The sequence below is a fragment of the Populus euphratica genome, unplaced genomic scaffold (genome assembly GCF_000495115.2).
Source record: "Populus euphratica unplaced genomic scaffold, PopEup_1.0 scaffold378.1, whole genome shotgun sequence".
Taxonomy (NCBI): Eukaryota; Viridiplantae; Streptophyta; class Magnoliopsida; order Malpighiales; family Salicaceae; genus Populus; species Populus euphratica.
This window is the reverse complement of record NW_011500268.1, coordinates 37,778-60,396: the sequence shown is the minus strand read 5'-3', so window position 1 is coordinate 60,396 and position 22,619 is coordinate 37,778. Positions and strand designations below refer to the sequence as shown.

The following is a 22,619-nucleotide window of genomic DNA, read 5'->3' as shown; positions in this document are numbered from 1 at the left end:
TTTTTTTTCTTATATATAGAAAAGATAGGATGGAGCTGTTTTCTTTTGTTTGTAAGTTGTGTGGGCCTTTAAAGTCAGCCCATTAGGAACCTTTTGTCGATTTTTCCATTAAAAAACTTCCAAATTTTTGAAAACGAAAGCTGCAAATTATACTAAACTTCTTATAAAGGAAGCTGGCAAAGTCATTAAATTAAGCTAATTACATTGCAAAAGAATAATTAAAAAATATAATTAAATATACATTGTTAGTGGATTTATATAATTCAATATTTAGATTTGATTAATACCTGATATGACATTGACCTAATCTAAAAAGTAATAGAGCTTAGTTTTTTATTGATGTGAAAATTGGTCCAAAAATAATTCACTAACCATATCCATAGTTTAGTCATGGTGTCAAAAATAAATAAAAAGAAAATAAATTATGAAAATACTTAATTGAGGCTCGTTCATTGGAAACTAGTTATGATGAGAGGTTTCCATACAAAGCCACATTCGTAGTAGTTTAAGGTGAGAAGTAGTTTGGTAGGTGTGTTTCTAAACAATTTTATGATATTTAAAATGTAATTACTGATGTCCGGCTAGTTATCATGTAGGTTTATTTTGAAGAAAAAAAAAAACAGGTACAAAGAAGGAAGAGAAAATAAAATTATTCACTCACCAAAAGTGATAAGAATATTTTCACCTGAAAATTATCTCTTCTCTACTTTTCTTCTCTTAAAATGTACTATGGAACAAATAATTATTACCTATTTGTTCGTTTACAATAAAAAGAGAAATAATTGACTTGACTCTTTTAGTCGTGTTTTTTACTTTATTTTTATTTTTATTTTTTTGAAATCACAATTTACATTTTATAGTTTATAAGTTGTATAGTTAGAGGTATTTAAAAAACCTGATCTATCTATAATATTTGCATTATTTGACTCAGCCTAGCCTACCAAAATCGAATAATGTAGATATTATAGAAGATAGTTAGTGAAAAAAAACCTAAAAATGGATAACATAAGTTAGGATTTTTAAAACTCGATGATCCTGAAACTCATATTTACTTTTTTTATCTTTATACTTGATAGTTTGTAGATTAAATATTTATTTTTAGTTTATTTAAAAATATTTAAGCTCAGAAGTTTCTATTAGTGAATTTCATATTAGATTTCTTTAACGTAACAAAAAGTGGTCTTGACATTTTTATTGGAGGGGAAGGTAACTAGAATTTAATGGTCGTGCAATATGTAAAAAATAAAACTAATATTAGGGGTGTCATGACATCTACAATCTATGTTTTAGGTATGCATCTAAATACGGACCCATAAAAATTAAAAATATAAGCTTAATTCATGAATATTTGTAATATCCACACTAAAAAAATAATCCAATACGATATATCCAACACACTTAGGTCTAAAAAATTAAATGGATCAAGTTTACAATTATTAAAATATAAAAAATTAAAATAGATACAATTGCAGGCTTAACTCTAATCCAATTATATCCCTGAACACCCTTATGGTTAACACCTTATATCCTCACTGATATGCTTTAAAAAAAAGTCAATAAAAAAGCTAAAATTATATGCATAAAATTATTTCTAGAAATGTAATTACATTACATGATTAATGAATCATTTTATTAAATATTACAACTTTGTCATCAAACCTAAAACAATAACAAACAAATTCATCTATAAAATATTATAACTCATGCATCCACTCACCTAACTATTTCCATGTTACTTTAGAATATCTCTTCAAATATTACATGTAAAAAGAAATAAAAGGCTTATGCTAGATAGACACCCTCGTTAGGTTAAATATGGAATTTATTTTATCACAATTACTATAGAGTAACATCTATAGATATAATTTTGAATACATGAAAATTAAGCAAGCACATGTGCATAATTATTTAATTATATTAAAATATATAATTGAGTACAATTTCTATTCAAAATATTTTTATAAAAGAATAAACAATCATTTTATTCTTCCTTTAAATTTGATATATGATGACTTTCTTTATTTGTAAAATCAAGCCAAGATTTGTGCTTTGCTAGATCACAAATTTAGATGTGTATTGCTTATCAAGATTTGAAACTGTGAAGAGTATCTTTTATTTATCTTTAAAATGTTATTGAAAAACTCTTATAGAATATTTAGACTTAATCCAAAAGAGTTTTGTTCTTTGTAAATTTCAAGTGTAGATGATTGAATCTATATTGCTCATTTTGTTTTTTATTTGTTGTCTCTTTGCATATAAGTCTTTCATCATCTGTATTTTTTTTTTATTATTACCATTAAGACTAAACTTTTTATCAAAAGACAAAAGGAATCAAGTTTAATGGTATTAAAGGATTAAAATCATAAATAATCTTAAATGATGAATAATCAGTAATAGAATGCATACTATAATTATATAAAAATTCAATAAATAACAAATAATATTCCTAATTTTTAATATTGTTTTGAACGATAACTCTTAATAATTGAATTAAAGTCTTATTTACTACTTTAATTTAACCATTTTTTTATGGATGATAAGTAGTAGAAAATAAAAGTTTAGTTACTAACTTGCCCCCTAAATCTTTCAAAAGTAGCTCAAAAACTTAACATCTTGATTAGACACAATGCTTCTTTGAACACCATTTAATTGAACTACCTCCCTAAAAATAGATGTATTATATTCATTGCATCATAGGTTTTATGCCAATAATTAAAATGTATCATTTTAGAAAATCTATCTACAATAACAAGTGTGGAGTCTTTTTCTTTCCTTGACCTAGGTAAACCCAAAACAAAGTCTATAGAAATATCAACTCAAGCTCCTTAGAAATAAATAAAGGTGTATATAATGCATTATCGCACATGGGTGAATAATAACAAAGAGGTTAAGGGAGTTGCTATCTAGTTATTTGGTTTAGGGTTGTTAGGAAACCCAAGTGTATTAGTCTTGTTGGAAATTCAAAAGGTAAGGGACTGATTATGGTTAAAGAATATATTAGCATCTATAGCACACCCTACCAAAGATAAGTTGCATTGTGTGGTTTGAACATGATTTAAAGGTTTTGATGGGTTCCTAACTAGTGGTCTGTTTATAGTTTATGATTGAGATTTTTTCATATGAATAAATTTGATATTAAGAATTTATTATGGGCTCATGTACCCAAATAAATTTTTATAAAAATGATTTTTCGTAATTCATATATTGAAGTAAAAAATACTTCCAATTAAAATTGGTGAATATTTAGAATAATTCTAAAAATTTTCTAGTCAACTCCTAATATTTAAATATCAGCTTCACTTATAGATCTAGTATTTATACCAAAATATTAACCATTAATTTTCATGAATTAAAACTTTAGTGATTATTGGAATATTAGTCAAATTCTTATAGATTCAATAAATTGATTATTAAATTCAATATGCATGCTAAAAAAATAAAACATACATTGTAATTTTTTTTTTTTATAGAAAAACAAGATATGATTTTTGTTTTTTTAGGAAACTTGGTTGTATGTAACACAAAAGGAAAATTTTTATTATTATTTTATATTTTTTTTGTATTTTTGTAAGACCTTATTTGGTAAAAAAAAATTTCTTAAAATAAAAATTATCCAAAACAAGCCTAAAGAGTGTTTATTAAACACACCTTTAAACCAAATAAATCTTTTAAAAAATAATAGCAAACCAAACAAGGCCTAAGAATTAACCCGGTCTTGACCCAAACAAATTGACTTGAAAACAAACCAAAACAAAGACTCGGGATCGAAATAGATCCAATATAAGAAAAACATAAAAACTTATTTTTTTTTGTCGAAACGGATCAAGCATATGAAAAATAAAGAACATGAAGAACATTCATCAAGAACCCAGCAAACACAACTCTCAAACTAGACTAGATCTTAAACAATAAAAGGCATGTTTTTGTTCGTAATCATGCATAGATTAAGAATCAAGTGTCATTTTGCTTTGATTATTACTCAAATATTATAATTTTATCATAAATAGATTTTGGTTCAAAATCAAAATTCTAAGATTAAAACCCTAAAAAACAAGTTATTAATGCTCAAAAGTCCTATATTATTTACTAATAATGATATATGAACTTATAGAAACCAGAATTGAATCAAAACGAGACTTGAAATTAGCACCTATGACAATGTTTATCAGATGAATGCGAAGAACACATACCCAACTGCCTAGAAAAAAGTCCAGAATGCTGCTAAACAAATAAAACACATTTTAAGCCTCTAAACTAGACTCTTTTGGCCTCAGCTACCCACATTATCATAACCAAACATACTTGAATAAAAAAGAACTAATAAAAACAACAAATCATCATAACCATGCAAAAAAATTCCAATTTCAAAACTTTCAACCTAGAACAACCTATATTTTTATGCAATCTAGATTCAAATGTCTTTCAAAAGTATGGAACAACACATGGACTCATGTTTTTTTAATATATGTTTTTGACGTTATCTCCTTCACTCGTCTTTGAAACTCCTTTGTTTCATCAAGATTACTTCTATAAATTGGTCTATTAGGAATAATTAAACCCAGTACTAGGTCAATCTGTTATTTTATTTCTCTTATAGGTGGCAATCTCCTTGAGATTTTATAAGAAAATACACCATCAAATTCCTATAAAAAATAAAAATAAATACTAGAAACATAAGAATCAAGTTCATTAGTGTTAAAGTATGCATTCTTATATAAGAGTAAAATCATAGTTATATTAAAAAAAAAATAAGTATGTGTAAAATCACTTTGTTTTGCATAACAATTAAAGTATTTCGCTACTTTTTCTATACACTCTTCTTTTTTTACCCATTCTTTTGTCTCTTCACACTTGGCCTTCTTTCTTTTTTTACCCTCTTTTTTTTTTTTGTTGAATCCTTTGAATTTATCATTAATGGCCAAAGCTCAACTTTCCCAGCCTAACATTTATTATGTTGTTAATAAAATTTATCAATTTATTCATTCATTTTATATGAGTCATTGGAATACAGTTAATAAAAATATGAGTCTTTATGATACTGGAAAATGCTTTCCATCTGCCTGCTTTTACCAACTCTTATTGGTTATGCTGATTTTTTTAGTCCTAATCTTGCTTGTTGGAAAGCTGAAAACAATTGTATAATCATCTACAAAGTCAGACTATCATTATATTATGATAATTTAGAAACCACTTATAACTTTCTAAACTTTTTTTTCATGCCTACAGAAAACATGTTTAGGATGACTATTATTTTATGCAAGATATAGTTGCAAAAGTTGTGTTAAATTCATAACTTCATAAGATTAACTTGCCAATATACTGACTAATCTTTTAGCAACAAGTCAGTTTTGTTATTAGAGGTTCATACTTCATTTTTAAAGGTTTATGTTTCAGGTCAACTCATTTTACCAAGCATAGTGTTGTACATGTATTATAACTTATATATTAGAACTCATAGCTCTGTTCTTATTACTTTTAATTTTTTTTATTAAACTGGATATCTGAGCTAATTTATACACATCTCAACTAATTTTATAAACCTCTAGTGATCTTAAATTTATAAAACTCGAACTAATAAATTCTAAAAAATAAAAACCTAACCAATTAAACTAATCTTATAGGCCTATAGTGATCTTAAATCTATAAAACTCAAACTACTAAATTGTAAAAAGTAAAAACCTAACCAATTAAACTACACCTCCACCCTCAAGGTTGTTCTCATTAATTTTCTTGCATTAGACTCTTGTTACCTTATTATATGTACACTGACCGAAGCCTTCAGCTAAGCTTACAGTATTTCGACCTTCACATGTTGTCTTATTGGATGTTATTTTTAAAAGTTGCACTGGTTCCTTTAAGCTAGTAATCTGCTATTATTTGGACCTGAAATGCTGATTTAATCTACTCATACGAAAAGGCCCGACAGCAGCTTCAAGTCATGGCCGAGGTTTATGGGGATTGAAAAGGACATCCAACTATTATTTGTGATTGAAAGTTGTGTGACCCATGGTCAAATCCTTCCAAGACCGAACGGTAGCATTTCTAGCCAGTATTTGCATGCCATGTAACAAGGCCTCTCAAGAAGTCGCAAGGCAATGAAATGTTGCGCACGATTGATTACCTGATCTACAACTCATCAGTATCGTAATCATTTCTCTCGCAACCATTATTAACATGTCCTTGAAATTCCAACAAAAATACAGCACGAATCATACATTTAAATAATCCTGGTTGTGGACACGACGCCAAGCAGGCTGGCTTATTGCATCGAAGACAAATATTGGTGACATTGCTAAGTGGTAAGGCGGGGGACTGCAAACCCTTTTTCCCCACTTCAAATCCGGGTGTCAACCTGTGCTCTCTAGCACAAAACTCGAACTCCTACCTCCGAAACATCCCGGAACCTTGAAGTGCTTGGCCATACTCTGCAATGATTGCAGAGCCTTTAACTAATTCCCAGATCTTGGCAGAATTTTTCAACCAGTCACGTTCTGAGACTGCCCTAGCGAAGGACAGGCCGTTCATTGATAAAACCTGAAGAAACAGCAAACCTTTTCAAATTTGCAGACATTGTAGTTTGTCAAGGGAAAAGAATATCAATATCTTTGTTGATAGGTTTTATCTTATCAGATGAGGAAAAAATATGTGACTGCATTTGACCATAAGAGAGAAGGAGAGGAACCTGATCTCGCAACTTCCATAGTGCAGAGATGTAACTTTTGTACTGAGCTTTAAGAGAGTCATCTTTTTCCTTTAATGGAATGACAAATAAATTGATAGAGTTTGAATCTGGATCATTATCATGACTGTTTGAAGGCACAGAATAAGAGATCTGCTCTTTTTCCATGCTTCCACCCTTTTCTTTGATGAATGATGAGGAGCTGAAATATTGTGCTAGTTCCTTCCTCAGTTCCACAAAATTACATGGAGTAAAATCTTCATCTTGCAGCCTGCAAAAAAGAGGATTAGATAGGTGCTTCTGCTCCCAGAAAGAGAGAACTCCATATCAGATGATAACAAGATAACTTTGAATAAGACTTCAAGCAATTAGGAAATGATATCAAAGTTGAGCAACATCGATGACAGACAATGCACTAGATGCAAAACTGTTGAATTGAGATCTGTATCTCCCCATTTATAGTAGATGTACATGCAAAATTTTTGAAAACCATTGTCATGCTATTGTAGATGTATCATCATTCCAAGGATTTTATTTCATGAAATCCATAGACACTGCTCATTGACGATAACAGCTTTATTTCTATTTATTTCTCTGGCTGCATGTGAGCCCTGCAGACTACATCTGGCCAATCATGTAAACATGCTCACATGTGCATAACTCTTAAAATTTCCTGGTTGTTACTGCATGTGAGCACGTCTTGACCACCATGAATATAGAACAAGTGACTTCCATATATTCTAATGCAAGAGCGAAAAAAAATGACAAGCCTAGAACAAACCTAGCCTTCCTGCATTAATAGATCATTAACCTTCCTGCATTAATAGATCATAAATCAAGTGTTACGTGATCACAGTATTTTGTTAGCTAACTTGGGCTTCCTAAAAGCAAGAAATATATCTTTGAAAATCAGAGTGGGGTAACGAGACAGAAAATTGAACACCCTGATTATCAACACAATAATTAAATATGAGAAATGCCCTACATGGAGAGAGGGAAAAGGTGATCATGTCAACAAGAAGTTATATAACTTATTTCAAAGACTCACTACCGAATTACTTTTTCTCCATAAGCTAAGTTGCAATTTGTTAGAATTGAATAAAATGATAACTCACTTTGTATGTACAAAGAGTGGAGTAGCCATATACTCTTCAGCCTCCGAGACTTTATCCTTGTTTTCTTTTTCAGGCCCCACATTAGAGCTCTGCAAATATGCCGAGTTTAGTGAAGATGGATCAGGTATGCCATGTTTCAGCAAGTCAACCTGCAAATACATAGCACCCAGTAAGATTTATATAGATTGTACAAGATAGATAAACCAAGTGAGAAATTCCAGTAGAAAGCAAAAGGACAAACAAAATGCAAGTGTCATAGAACAGGTATTTGAGAAAAGACAACACATCAGAATATCCAGTTTCTAGTGATCTTGAAATATTGGCCAAGAAACAATCAATGATTGGTATCATAACTTTTTGTAAAAATTGTTCTTTCATACCATGAACAAAGACAGAGTATAGTTTCATGCAACTTCAGTACAGATATTTTAGTAGTGATAAAACATAGCTACCTACTTTGTGAGGAAAAAGAACTACACAAGAAAAAAATAATAATAAAATAAACATTCATATACAAACAAAGCATTAAAAGGCAGCTAAAGTAAACAAAAATACATATCAAATTGCAAAAAGTTACAAGAGTATGGCCTGAATAAAGAATTACTTTCTGAGTGATATAAAATGACATATTACCATGTCATCATAAGGCATAGATACATATCAAATTGCAAAAAGTTACAAGAGTATGGCCTGAATAAAGAATTACATTCTGAGTGATATAGAATGACATATTACCATGTTATCATAAGGCACAGACCATCAGGCATCTCAAGAACAATCAAACACCTTGTTTTTGCTATCTCTCCTTTGTGCTCATCGCATATTCACGTATACATTAGATTTGGACACTCAGTAGAAATTTATTTTCATTTTCCCAGGTCATTTATGGTAGTTACTTTTTCAATATGTGAGCACGTTAGTTCTCACTAATGCTACAAGCATACTTGAAGGCATTGTCCTCTTATCCTCCTTATTGAAGTTGCATCCCAGAAAAACTTTAAATTCTAAGCTTGGATATTTGAACCTTTAACCAAATTCCTCATTTGGATTAAACTCCAATAAATCATCTTTTTTTAAAAAAAAAAAAAAATTAGCTGTTTGAAGTCCTGGGCAACAAGGTTTTTCAAGTACCTTCATATGAAGTTTAAAGATATACATCTGACCTGACATATAGTTTTGAAATAATCAATGCATGCGTGACCATATACAACCATGAGGATATAGTACCAAAAACCATCTAACAACTGTATTAGCAAATTCTTAAAGGAAGCAATTTGTGTCTTACCAGATAAAGTTAGTAGCCTCAAACCCAACTTATAAAGATTAAATCAGATTTTGAGATGCATTGTTAGATAAGTGATGTTGAGCAACAACGATGATTGATGTGTGATGATGAAATTATTGAGAAAATAGTAGTAGATACATAAGTTATTCCGGAAAGGAATGGGCAAGCCATGATTTGTTCACATTCTGCTAGTTGCTAGTTGCGCTTTGTTGACATCGAAAGTGTACTATGATTGCTTTGTCATACATAATAATCTCTTCCACAAAGCCACAAGGTTCAAAAATCCCATAAAATACTTCATCACTGATCCGATACAAGAACCGGTGAATTCGAACAAATAATACCCAACTTATACAAGCAGACTTGCCAATATAATCATAATCTTCATACATGAAGTCTTCTGTTTTCTTTTTTCTTTTTTTTTTCCTTGACAACAAAGAAATGAGGGCTGGTAATCTAGATTTTTTTAGTGATTTTTGGTTTAAGGGTTCGGATTGGGGTCGAGCTCTAATACCAAAATTGATATGGGATAGGGTAGTAGCAAATGTAGAGAAGTAGAATTCCCTATTGCAGAGGGAAAACTAGAGCAAGAAGAAAAAACAACTTATAAATGAGGGCAAATCCCTATAGAAGAGGATTGAAGGATTTGAAAGAATCTCTGACTTTTAAAAAGCATATGATTTTTATATAGTGTTTGACACCGACAAACTGTAGCATCCTCAACTAAATAGAAAATATGAACAACAACCCAAAGAACAATAAAACTGTAAATGTACTAAATTACTAACAAACAAGGAAGCTTTTTTGTCCAAATTATGAGCACAGATTAACAAAGAAAAAAGCAAATTCCTAGTGACTATCAAATGAACAGAACTAGATTGTTTAAAGAAAGCTGTCTATTCCCAAATTTATGGAGCATACAACATTAGTATGTGCAAAGGCCATGAAATAAGAAATACCGTCAACATTAAGTGCCGCATACTATCATCATAAACTCCATCTGATACCACCAGCAGGACATGACAAATGGAAGCTAGGAGAACACCAAGCTATAATGAATCCTTGCAGCACAACCAGAAACATAGAATTTCATCAGGCATTTTATCTTTCAATAACTGTAAGGATGTACTTGCAAGAAAATATGACGGACTATGCACAATTACTCAACACAGTTACTATATTTTACTCCAACCATGAAATTAGAAGTACAGTTCCTCTCCAGTTACCTGAATAGCTGCAAGTTCATGAGCCAACTCAGTGGAAAGGTTTTCACCGCTTAAAACTGAAATTGTGGATGAGCCATCAGGTCTCATCATCTCTGCCAAAACAGAAGGGCTAAAAACAGGCTGCAAATTAAGAAAAAAAAAAACAGTTAAAAAAGCAAAAGAAAAGGGAAAGATAAAATTTTCAGTATAGTATATGAGAATAGACAGAAAAAGAAGATGGCGTAGCACTTGCTTTATGGTATCAGAACAATGAATATCAATCAGGGCTGTAGGATTTGATGTTCATAAACCAAACTACTGTTTTATATGTGTAGACAAGTGACCTTGTTAAGTAGTAAGTAAATTTAATGCAAGAATTACACAAGCATAGTCTTTTACATGGATGAAAATGGGGTGGAAAACCCACAACACTTGGCCCATCCCACCTAAATGGAGGGTGTAAAATGAGCAGGGTAGGTGGGTTTTGGAGTAAATTGAATAGGTTGTGTTTGGTTAGTGTCCTAGGATAAAAGAAGAGACAGATACAACAGGGGAAGAAACATGTTTGGTTGCACGGAAGGAGACAGAGATATAAAAATAAATGTCTCGAGAATAGTTTTGGAGTGAATTTTGTCCTTTCAAAATAGAAAGGACAACAGGACATGTCCCCTCCGTCCCAAATATCTTCGTCTCTTTTGTCTTAAGACGTAAACAAACACTACCTAAGAGAACCCAAATCAGGCACGGGACAGGGTTAAGTATCTCCAGACCTGATTACACATTCTATTACTCTCCCATATGTGTTTGTTCTCTTCCCATCCTTATCTCCTAGAGTCATCATCCCATCTCTATCTCCATGCTCTTTTATCAATATGAGCCGATCAATCAATTCCCTTCAAGTTGGACTCAGCGAATTTCTACTTGAATCAACAAAATATTAACTGAAACTGACAGTTTTTTGTGAAAAGTCTGGGATGAGAATCTTAAAGATTCAGATGAGTTTAGGAAAAATCCAATGAATTCAAGAGACTAGATAAAGTCATTTTTAGATTGAGCCCCTGAACCCAAAAATCTAAAAGAGCTTCAAATCACCCAAAGCGTGCATTATTTATATTCATTTATGTTTCGCGAACTCATTTAAGTTTAATAGGATAAAATCATTTTCAGATTGAGTTTATGAAACTGTGACTTCAATTATATATATAAAAAATGCCTGACCTGGGTATCAAGAAGAATAAGCCTCTCAGCAGATATCCTGGGTTCAATTCCCACAGTACAATGCCTTGCCATTGCTCGGTTATCTTCAGACTGCACAGTAAACGGCGGAAGCATCCCTGTATATATATATAGCATACAGAAGGTATTGTCATCGTGTTTGTTCATTCCTTTGTTAAAATAACTTGTAAAGAATCAAATATAAGTGGATAACCTGGCGAGGTTCCATCAAAGCCATAAAGCTCATTCAAGATTGTGGACTTGCCAACCCCAGGCGGGCCAATTATTCCAACCACCGTAAAATCTGTATTCTCAGTCAGGAACTGATCCGATCCAAAATGTATGAATAGATTAGAAATAAATATATAAAAACAAATAATTTACGAAACTGAGGAAATTATTATGCTATGTTAGTAGTGGTATTTGTTACATACAGGGAGAAAGCGATCAATGTGGAAGTCCCAAGAATCGGAGAGGAGATTGAGAGAGGTAATTGAAGGGAGACGAGACCGATGGTGATGGTGATGGTGCGGCGCTGTTTCGTCTTCGCGTCCAAATTTAGCAGCAGCGGCAGACACCGCCGGTCCAGAAGTCACCAATCCGGGAGGCTTCGCTAGTAGGATTTTGGGAGCCTGTGACTGTGATGAAGAACTCCCTGCCATTTCATTCATTAACAAACAATATGCAGACACTACTAGCTTTCTAGTTTCGAGTTTTGTTTCTTTCAGTTTCACTTAAACGGTCAAACCCTAAGCTTTCGGCATCATGATATGTACCCGTTGTTGCCTGTTGGTTTTTGTTTTTTTTTAAATATTAAAAAAAAATAGTTTTTTTATTTCTTTTAAATTAATTTTTTATATTTTCAAATAATATATTAATGTTTAAAATAAATTTTAAAAAAATATAAAATATATAATTTTAATATATTTTTAAATAAAAAATATTTTAAAAAACAACTCTTAACATAATATCAAACATATTTTTAATAAGTTGATGTTATTTAAAGGATATTTTTTCAATTAAAATTATATTTAAATAATGATTTTTAATTGTTTTATTTTTATATTAACATATTAAAACTATTTAAAAGCAGTTAAAAAACTATCAATTTAATGTTCTTAGGTTAAAAAAATTAAAAATTAAATTGTAATGTGAAAAAAAAACATTCAAGTGTTTTTCAAATTATTTTTTATTTTAAAAAATAATTTTAAGTATTTTTTTAATGATTTTGATTTGTTGATATAAAAAACAAAAATAATCTAAAAATATATTATTTTAATATATTTTTATTTAAAAATATTATACACTGTATTATCAAGCACATAAAATAACTAAATAAAATTTAATCAAAATAATTTTAAGTATTTTTTTAATGATTTTGATTTGTTGATATAAAAAACAAAAATAATCTAAAAATATATTATTTTAATATATTTTTATTTAAAAATATTATACACTGTATTATCAAGCACATAAAATAACTAAATAAAATTTAATCAAAATAATTTTAAGTATTTTTTTAATGATTTTGATTTATTGATATCAAAAACAAAAATAATCTAAAAAAATATTATTTTAATATATTTTTATTTAAAAATATTATACACTGTATTATCAAGCACATAAAATAACTAAATAAAATTTAATCAAAATAATTTGATTACTTGAAAATCTTTGAATTCAAATAATTTTAATTTTAATAAATTTCAATATATTATATTTATTTTTGAAGAATTAGTAATTTTGATCTTGTGTTTAAGAATACAAGATCAAAATATTAGCAAACACTCATTTAACATGATCACTAAATAAAATTTAATCAATATGATTTTTGGTTGCTAGAAAACCTTGGAGTTCAAGTACTCTTCATTGAATTTTAGCAAATCTCGATATCGTAATTAATATATTAGATTTATCTGTGAAGAACTTGAGATTTCAATCTTGCTATTACTTAAAAATTGAAGCTGCTATAAAATTAACACACATTTTAAAGAAATAGGAACCCATTGTAAGAAAAAATAAAAATCATTAATAGAAAAGCGTAGGATAAATAAAATTAAACATGATAGAAAAACAGAATAGATCAGGATCTAGTTTTCATTAAAAGGCCATGAATGAATGCAGTGGTTAAGCAATAGTATCTTCAGGTGAGATGGAATTGGGTGATCGCTTGCACAATAAGTGAATAAGAACACATGAAGCTACTTTACTTGGAAAAGAGCTGCATATTGCAGTTCTAGCAGGAGCCGAGAGCCGAAATGATGCTGTTACAGCACGAGCTGCAAAAACATATCCAGCGTGTGCATGCGTGGGATGGCCGTCCATGGCTACTCTGTAAATGAAGATTGAATCATTAAGTAAGGTGATCATGGAAAAGCAAGCAAGCACGAAGGCTATCCAGGTTGCTTTCATGAATCGACGGTGGGCTAAGAAGTAAAAAAAAAGCCTCGTTCTTCACTCCAATACCACCTCCCGGACTCTATCAATAAGAATTAGCACGGTCTTCAAAACCTTTCCGGTTTTATAATCCAGCACTCGCCATTGTTAACTCATTCACAAGCACCTGCCAAACACATTTAGTGGAGCTTTTAAAAATGGCATTGCTGTCATTGGAAAAGCCTATATAATAGAATCTCAGAGATTTGAACCCTCGTTTTTGAAAACAAAATCATGTTTTTCCTTCTGTTTTTTCTCATAACCACCAGAATATAAACTGATACATATAGAACACAACTTTTCTATGCTTAAAGCAAACTCTTAAATCCAAGAAACAATACATGCCCACAAAGGGTACTTCCCATGCATGAAACTGTTAACTCTCTGATTAAGTTAATGAACAGTTGGGTTTGGAACACAAGCATTGATAGGCATGCTGATTGTGAGTCGAGGTATGCAACTAAGTGGGTTTGAGAACAGTTGCTGGCAAGCTTGATAGAGTGAGTCGAGGCATGCAATTGCAACAGTGTAAACGATGACAGGCATCAATATATAAGTTTTGAAGAAGAAAAGGAGGAGGAGGAAGAAGTATTGCGGAAGAGAAGCTACCGAGAACATAAACAACAGCATCACAGAAGGCTGAGAGCAGCAATATTCCCTCCAAGCATAGCTAAAACAAATAAGAGGTAAATGTGATCAAGGACGATGACTGTTGGTTCTCATTTAACAGACCGACTTGGAAATGGTATGTTCATAGAATGAAAGTCAAATGTGAAATAAACACGAGGACCGACTTGGAAATGGTATGTTCATAGAACGAAAGTCAAATGTGAAATAAACATGAGAGTTCAATTTGTTTTAATTGTTTACGTGTCCCTTAATTTGTTATACAAATGAGAGCTAACGGCATCTTTCAGAAAAGCCAAATTGATTATATGGCTTTTTAAATATATATATATATATATATATAGTTGCTTATTTGCTTATATCCACTCTAGTAAAAATCTAAAGATATTTTGAAAAGATAATTATATTTTAATATATTTAATATATAATTATTTTATTAATTTGGTATGATTTGATAGGTTTAAAAACAACTCGATGATTCTTATTCAAAAGATAAAATTAAAAAAAAATCAATTTTTCTTATCTTGGAGTTTTCATCGTGGTTCTATATAGCTAAATTCTTAATTGGTCGAAGAAAATAAAAGTCTCAGAATTAATAAAATTATAAAATCAAATTTGTTTTCATTGTTCAATATCAAATGTTTTTTAATATTTATTTTCATGATTATCTTATTTAATTCTCTAATGATTTGTAATTCGTTATAATCTACTACGAGATAAGATATCAAAACCGTAATTATTTGATCCTTTTATTGTGAAACAACTAAGATTTAATGATTTATTTCATAGAAACAATTGGATCTTAGAAAGAACACTTAATTATATTAAATACAACTAATTATGTTTGTGTTGTTTAAGTTCATCAATCTCTTTAAATCTTAAGACGTTATTATATTAAACTTTTACCATTTGTCTTGAGTTGTTTAGCGGTTAGAATCAATTAAATTGTTTGTTTTATAATTAGTTATAATTAAAAAAAGATAGAAAAATAGTCACGATGAATATTCAGAGTGTGAATTCAGAGTGTGAATTAATATATACTTGCATCGATTATCAATTATATATAAAAAAATTAATTGATTTTGATATTTTAACTTGGGTTGTTTTAAGTATTTAATTAAACATCAATCTTTTAGTCTTGTCATTACACAAATGAGAGCTAACGGCATCTTTTGGAAAAGCCAAACTGATTATATGGCTTTTTAAATAATATATATATATATATATATATATATATATATTTACTAATTTGGTATGATTTGATAGGTTTAAAAATAACTCGGATGATTTTTATTTAACACAATATTAAAGAATGAAATTAAAAAAAAAATTCTTCTTTTCGTAGAGTTTGCATCGTGGTTTTATATAGTTAAATTCTTAATTGGTCGAAGAAAATAAAAGTTTCAAAATCAATAAAATTATAAAATCAAATTTGTTTTTATTTTTCAATTTATGCTTTAAGTATCAAATGTTTTTTAATATTTATTTTCATGATTATCTTATTTAATCCTTTACTGATTTGTAATTCATTATAATCTACTACTAAATGAGATATCAAAACTATAATTATTTGATCCTTTTATTGTGAAGCAGCTAAGATTTAATAATTTATTTCATTAGAAACAATTGGATATTAGAAAGAACACTTGATTATATTAAATACAACTAATTGTACTTGTGTTGTTTAGGTTCATCAATCTCTTTAAATCTTAAGACACTATTATATTAAACTTTATATTAAACTTTTACCATTTGTCTTGAGTTGTTTAGCGGTCAAAATCAATTAAATTGCTTGTTTTATAATTAGTTATGACTAAAGAAAGATAAGAAAATAGTCATGAAAAATATTCAGAGTGTGAATTAATATATACTTGCATCAATAATCAATTATAAAATTTTTTTTAATTAATTTTGATACTTTAACTTGGGTTGTTTCTTAACTATTTATCTTAAAATTATTTTTGTTATATCCAAATTCCCCCCAATCTTTGTTTATGTTGCATAAAACTAGAATAGATATTCTTTATAGAAACGATCACAACTATATATATTTTTAAGAGTTTAGGTTTTATAATTGATTGTCTGCAATAACATATTATTAATCTTCTTATAAATTCTAAACTACTCTATAGATTTGTCTAACAAAATCTTTTAAACTTGAAAAAAATCTTAAATTTACAGTTTTTATTATATATATTTTATAAATATTAAATCACAAGCTCTTCTCCTTTTAGAGTTCATATCTCCTATACCTATATAAAGATGAGATAAGGGTGGATTTGTAACCTAACAGATAGGGTACAATAATCAACTCAAGTCTAATATGAAGTTAACCATACACAATGGAGTTAAGGAAGCATTGAATATGATTATTTATCTACTTTACCCATCAACATTTATGCTACATTAGGTGGCTTCAAAACCTTGTTTTAAGATGGTTGGGCAAGGTAATGAAGACAGAGAACATCTTACAGGGTTGGAGCAGAGAGTGGAAGGAATGAATAGGAGTATTGGGATGTTAACTGAACTTGTTAGAGGAATACAAGTCAATGATCCAACCTTTCAAGTTTGAAGGGCAGTCTATTTAAGACTCAATAAAATTTTATATCAAAATTAAATTAAAAAAATAATGACTCAACAAAATTTTATATTAAAATTAAATTAAAAAAATATATTAATATATTAAAAATTTATAATTTTTAAAGTAGAAAAATATTAATGTATCAAAAATTTATAATTTTTAAAGTAGAAAAATTAAATTAAATTTTTTATATGAACTTTAAACAACGTTTATAATATTTCTTTTACTTTTATTCTTTATCTTTTAATTTTATTTTTAATCAACAACTTTGATCCTAAAAGAATACAATCAAAGAAAAAATTTTAAAATCAAATTAAAAAAAATCTTTAATAATAAATCCATAATTGGACAAATATCATGTTTTTGCTAAAGCGTTGAAGTTTTTTACTTTATAGGAACACACCCCAAGTTGAATGGCTGATAAAAATGGAACAAATGCAGCCCAAAGCCCAAGATTATTTATCGGGCCGAAAAATTTAGGGTCCGGAATGAATGCAAGAAGTAATAACTAGGACCGAAAGCGTTCGAACCGGTTTCTCGATTGTTGAGAAAGATTTGGATGTTATGTTTCTAGGTTTCTCTCCCAGTCCCAGTCCAGAGTCTCTGATTGTCGGGAAAGATTTCTTTTTTCGACAGACTAGTTTTTTTCTTGTTTCCTTTTTTTGCTCAAGGAAATGGATGCCCATAGCAGATATGTTATTGGGATTTCATCTCTCCTTGGCTTACTGCAGTAGAAACCTATGGTAGGTAAGTCTTGTCCTCATTAATTTAATATATGTATTTTTTTGTTGTTAATTTCTGTTCCCTTGATCTGATTTGGCATCATTTATCTAATGTGTTATGAACTGATATTGAATTTAGATTAAGTAGGTTCTTAAAACGGGATTGCAATGTGCCACCCTTAGCATGAAGTGGGAAAGTTTGAAGAAGGTAAATAAATCATTAGTTAGAGTTTGACGAAGGTTAAGAAATGATTAGTTATGTTTTATTTATATGAACCTCGAAATTCTTTTTTATTAGATATGAATGGGGATTTTTGTGCACACACAGTTAAACATATTGGAAGATGTGAGCTTGTTCTGAAATTGATGATTTTGTATGAACGTTTTCGAATAAAACTTGTATTTTCCTTTTTTTCCAGAATTGAATTTTAGGCTGGGGAGTGGCCTGAATATTCATCTCCAATCTCCATCCATTGCTCTGCATAGTTTCGTTTGTTCCTTCCAAGAAAACTATTCGACTTTGAGATTAATCGAAGTATCCCAAGTTTATTTATTTATACCCTCTGTGATCATGCGGGAACAATTCAATGTTGCAAGTTACCTATTCTTGGTGCAATGAGCTGATAAAGTTGGTTGACTCTGTTTTAAGCTCCTTTGAGCAAAGTTTATTTGAACCAAACAAAGAAACTTGGGAGACAAATTGAGATACAAAGAAGTGAATCTGGAATTTCATAATCTTCATTAGATTGTTGGTTTTTAATGCTGACAGTCTTCTCTTTACCGATACTAATTCTTTCCCTTTGATAAATGGGCCATATGTCTGGTTGGAAATGTTTTCCTTTAAGTAAACCCTTGTCATGACAGGATGATTGTAAGTGTTTTTTTGATTCACTAGTGAGGATGGCTGATTCTTATTCCAATTTGGCATTGACTCTCTTTTAATTAAATATCTATTCTCCAAAGGAAAAAACCTTTTTTTCTCAAAGCCTGAGAAAATTATGGTGCTTGTGTACTCATTTATGGTTTGAAATTATTGTTTAGTTTCATTTTCTATCATTTTCCCCTCAACTCTAAATATTATCATCATCTGTTATGTGCTGCTATTCAGAACTATATTTCTCTTATTTTCCCACCCTCCCAACCCCCCAATACCCCATGTGGCATAACAAATGAATTTACTTCCCCTTATTTTATATATATATATATAGTTCTGATGCTCAGTATCAACCAGTTCCTTTCCATTCAATTTACATTAATTCTCAGAATTTTGTTTTTTGTCTGGATGTAAGTTGTGCATTCTTCTGTTATGATTTATTTGCGAGTTCTTTTTTTTCTATTTTGTTACCTTATTCTTCTCTTTCCATTATGGCATCCATATTTTGTTGGAGATTTTAGTGCTAGCTGTACTTGAAAAATACAAGTTTGAAATTGGTTATTTTGGATGCAGCATGAGGGGAAGCCTGTCAAGCAAGCAAAGTTGCTTCTCCTCGATTTAATTGATTCATGGCAGACCATGCTTTAATTGTGCCTGATAGTTCCCTTGCATTGTCAGAACACGCTTTGGCCATCGGACAAGAGTTTCCCAATGTTGAAACTTGCAGAAGAACATTGAAGGATATTGCTATAGCACTGCATTTTGATCTTCGGATAGTAAAATCAGATCGAAGCCGGTTTATAGCCAAATGCTCTAGAGTAGGCTGTCCGTGGCGTGTCCATGTTGCAAAACGTCCTGGAGTTCCAACCTTTTCAATTAGAACCTTACATGGAGAGCATACTTGTGAAGGAGTCCACAACCTTCACCATCAACAGGCATCAGTAGGTTGGGTAGCTAGGTCTGTAGAAGAACGCATTCGAGACAATCCACAATTCAAACCAAAGGAAATACTGCAAGATATCCGTGACCGGCATGGGGTTGCTGTGTCTTACATGCAAGCTTGGCGGGGGAAGGAGCGCAGCATGGCTGCACTTCATGGAACTTTTGAAGAAGGGTTCCGCCTTCTTCCTGCATATTGTGAGCAGATTAGAAAAAACAACCCAGGAAGCATTGCGTCTGTTTTTGCTACTGGACAAGACAATTGTTTCCAAAGACTTTTTATATCCTACCGTGCATCTATTTATGGCTTTATAAATGCATGCAGGCCTCTTCTGGAACTTGATAGAGCACATCTTAAAGGAAAATATTTGGGTACATTACTTTGTGCTGCAGCTGTTGATGCTAATGATGCGTTATTTCCTTTGGCCATTGCCATTGTTGATGTGGAAAATGACGAGAATTGGATGTGGTTTATGTCAGAGTTGCGGAAGCTTCTTGGAGTAAATACAGAAAACATGCCTAGACTTACCATACTGTCTGAAAGGCATAAGGGCATTGTAGAGGCAGTTGAAACACACTTCCCGAGTGCTTTCCATGGATTTTGTCTGCGTTATGTTAGTGAAAACTTCCGTGACACATTTAAGAATACAAAGTTAGTAAATATTTTTTGGAATGCTGTTTATGCCCTCACAGCAGCTGAATTTGAAAGCAAGATAACTGAGATGGTGGAGATCTCACAAGATGTTATACCTTGGTTTCAAGACTTCTCTCCCCAACTTTGGGCTCTTGCATATTTTGAGGGCAAGAGATTTGGCCATTTTACACTGGGAGTTACTGAATTGTTGTATAATTGGGCTCTTGAATGCCATGAGCTCCCAATTGTACAAATGATGGAGCATATTCGGCTTCAGTTGACATCTTGGTTTAACAATCGTCGTGAAATTGGAATGAGCTGGACCTCAATTCTTGTTCCATCTGCTGAGCAGCGGGTTTTAGAGGCTATTGCAGATGCACCTTGCTATCAAGTACTTCGTGCAAACGAGGTTGAGTTTGAGATTGTGTCGACTGAGCGAACAAATATTGTGGATATTAGCAGTCATGTGTGCTCATGCCGTCGTTGGCAGCTTAATGGTTTACCTTGTGCACATGCTGCTGCGGCGCTTATTTCCTGTGGGCAAAATGCTCATGTATTTGCTGAGCGTTGCTTCACTGTTGCAAGTTACCGGGAGACATACTCAGAGATGATCAACCCTATTCCTGATAAGAGCCTGTGGAGGGAACTGGGTGAGGGAACAGAAGGTGGAGGTGCCAAGGTTGACATTACAATACGCCCACCCAAAACTCGCCGACCACCTGGCAGGCCAAAAAAGAAGGTTCTTCGTGTAGAAAACTTTAAACGCCCAAAGAGGGTGGTTCAATGTGGTCGCTGTCATTTGTTAGGACATTCTCAAAAGAAATGCCCAAAGCCGAATTAACTAGAAGGTAGCTTCTTACCGTTCCTTTCAGTTAATCTTAATTGCAACTTAACTAGATGTGTTTGTAATCATGATGTATGTTTTACAATTTAATAGAACAATGGCCAAATCCTTTTTGTAGCCCGCCTTTGTCTTGTAAATATGGAGTTACCATTGTGTCTTGGCCAGCTTTGTTTTCTGAGAATAATTTAGTTAATAACTAGGGGGGTTTGGTTTATTTTTACTTTAAAAAAATAATCAAACTAATTTTATTTTTAATTCAAAACTGAATTAATTTTAATTTGGATCAGTTTAGTTTATGTAGTTAAAAAATTAAAAAAATCTATTTAATTTTTATTGGATTTTTTTGTGTTTTTTTATGGACTTTTAAGAGCCTTTTTAATTGATGTAAAAATTTTATTTCGATTTATCAATTTTTTTATCTTATTTTATTGAGCTTTTTTTTTTTCAAAGAGATACTCACAATAATATGAATATAATATCATTCATGTCTATCCAGGCAGTCAGATGAAAGCATGATATGCTATTGCCACAAACGAAGCAAAACAATAGTAGTAGTTAGCAACGAAAATAAACAAATAAAATATACAAATAGTAAAATCATTACAATAACTCAAAAATTCAAAGTAGCATATTTACTATACATTTTCTAAAAAAAAAAAAAGCCCTTGATTTTTTAATTAATTATCATTTGTTATCATATATGCATTTTTTTTTATCAAATTCTACAAAATATACATGTTAGATTGAAAATATGCTAATTAATAAATTATAAAATAAAAGATGCAAGTCTATAAAATAAATTATTTTACCGAAGGTTTTTTTAGATTTCAATATCATTCATCATAATTTTAATATCAATTGAAATTGATCAATAATACAATTAATTTTGACAACAAACAAGAACTTGAATTATTACTAGAGATTAAAAAAATTAAAAAATTGATCGAGTATACAAGCATAAGTACTAAAGATTGATTTGAAAGTTAATATCAATACAGGAATAGCTAACACATGTTGTTAGATATTTGAAAAGATCTTATATTCCAAAGCATTACGTTTCTATCAATTCAAAATATTTATCTTATCATCACAAAAATCCCTACAACTATTAATCAAATATCTCTCAATCTTATTTCTATTCTTTATGTTATCTTCCTCCTCTAAATGTTTTTTCAATCGAGCCAAAATGCTTGCTTTATCATCTACCCCCATGTCATCAATAGTATTAGCATCCTATTGATGTTTTGTATCATCCTCCACTTCATCAGCTTTCAAATAAAAATTATACAAGTTCATTAAAGTATCTCTCACCTTATTTGTTAGTGACACGACCAAAAGATTGATATCTTCTCCCAAGTGCAGGAGTATCGAAGTAATAAATAACCTAACAAGACTGGGATTGAAGCACAAGGAGGTTAATTATATAAATTATAGATGACAATAATACAACAACAATAACAACA

General features: G+C 30.5%; 2 protein-coding genes and 1 long non-coding RNA gene across 8 annotated transcripts; 2 read left to right on the top strand and 1 right to left on the bottom strand.

Moving 5' to 3' along the window:
- Nucleotides 1–5,970: 5,970 nt before the first annotated feature.
- LOC105112938 (protein SMG9-like) lies at nt 5,971–12,257 on the bottom strand. Its single transcript, XM_011008862.1, has 8 exons — nt 11,934–12,257; nt 11,714–11,822; nt 11,503–11,618; nt 10,306–10,425; nt 10,039–10,128; nt 7,795–7,943; nt 6,683–6,950; nt 5,971–6,534 (listed from the first exon to the last, which is right to left on the bottom strand). The coding sequence occupies exons 1-8, from the start codon at nt 12,168–12,170 to the stop codon at nt 6,382–6,384; spliced, it is 1,242 nt and encodes a 413-aa protein (XP_011007164.1). The 5' UTR covers nt 12,171–12,257; the 3' UTR covers nt 5,971–6,381.
- Nucleotides 7,950–9,295, top strand: LOC105112937 (uncharacterized). The gene is made up of 2 exons (XR_839861.1): nt 7,950–8,349; nt 8,452–9,295. It is a non-coding gene; the product is annotated as an uncharacterized LOC105112937 (long non-coding RNA).
- Nucleotides 12,258–17,681: 5,424 nt separating the features above from the next.
- Nucleotides 17,682–21,313, top strand: LOC105112936 (uncharacterized). Of its 6 annotated transcripts, none has more exons than XR_839860.1 (3): nt 17,682–17,890; nt 18,005–18,073; nt 19,418–19,501. XR_839860.1 is itself a non-coding variant. In XM_011008860.1 (3 exons), exon 3 carries the CDS (start codon nt 19,369–19,371, stop codon nt 21,151–21,153), a length of 1,785 nt encoding a protein of 594 aa, XP_011007162.1. In that variant the 5' UTR covers nt 17,682–17,886; nt 18,005–18,073; nt 19,313–19,368; the 3' UTR covers nt 21,154–21,313. The 6 variants fall into 6 exon arrangements, 5 of the variants coding, with proteins under 5 accessions (XP_011007162.1, XP_011007161.1, XP_011007159.1 ...); XM_011008860.1 differs by having other exon boundaries at nt 17,682–17,886; nt 19,313–21,313; XM_011008859.1 differs by having other exon boundaries at nt 19,313–21,313.
- The last annotated feature ends 1,306 nt before the right edge of the window (nt 21,314–22,619 follow it).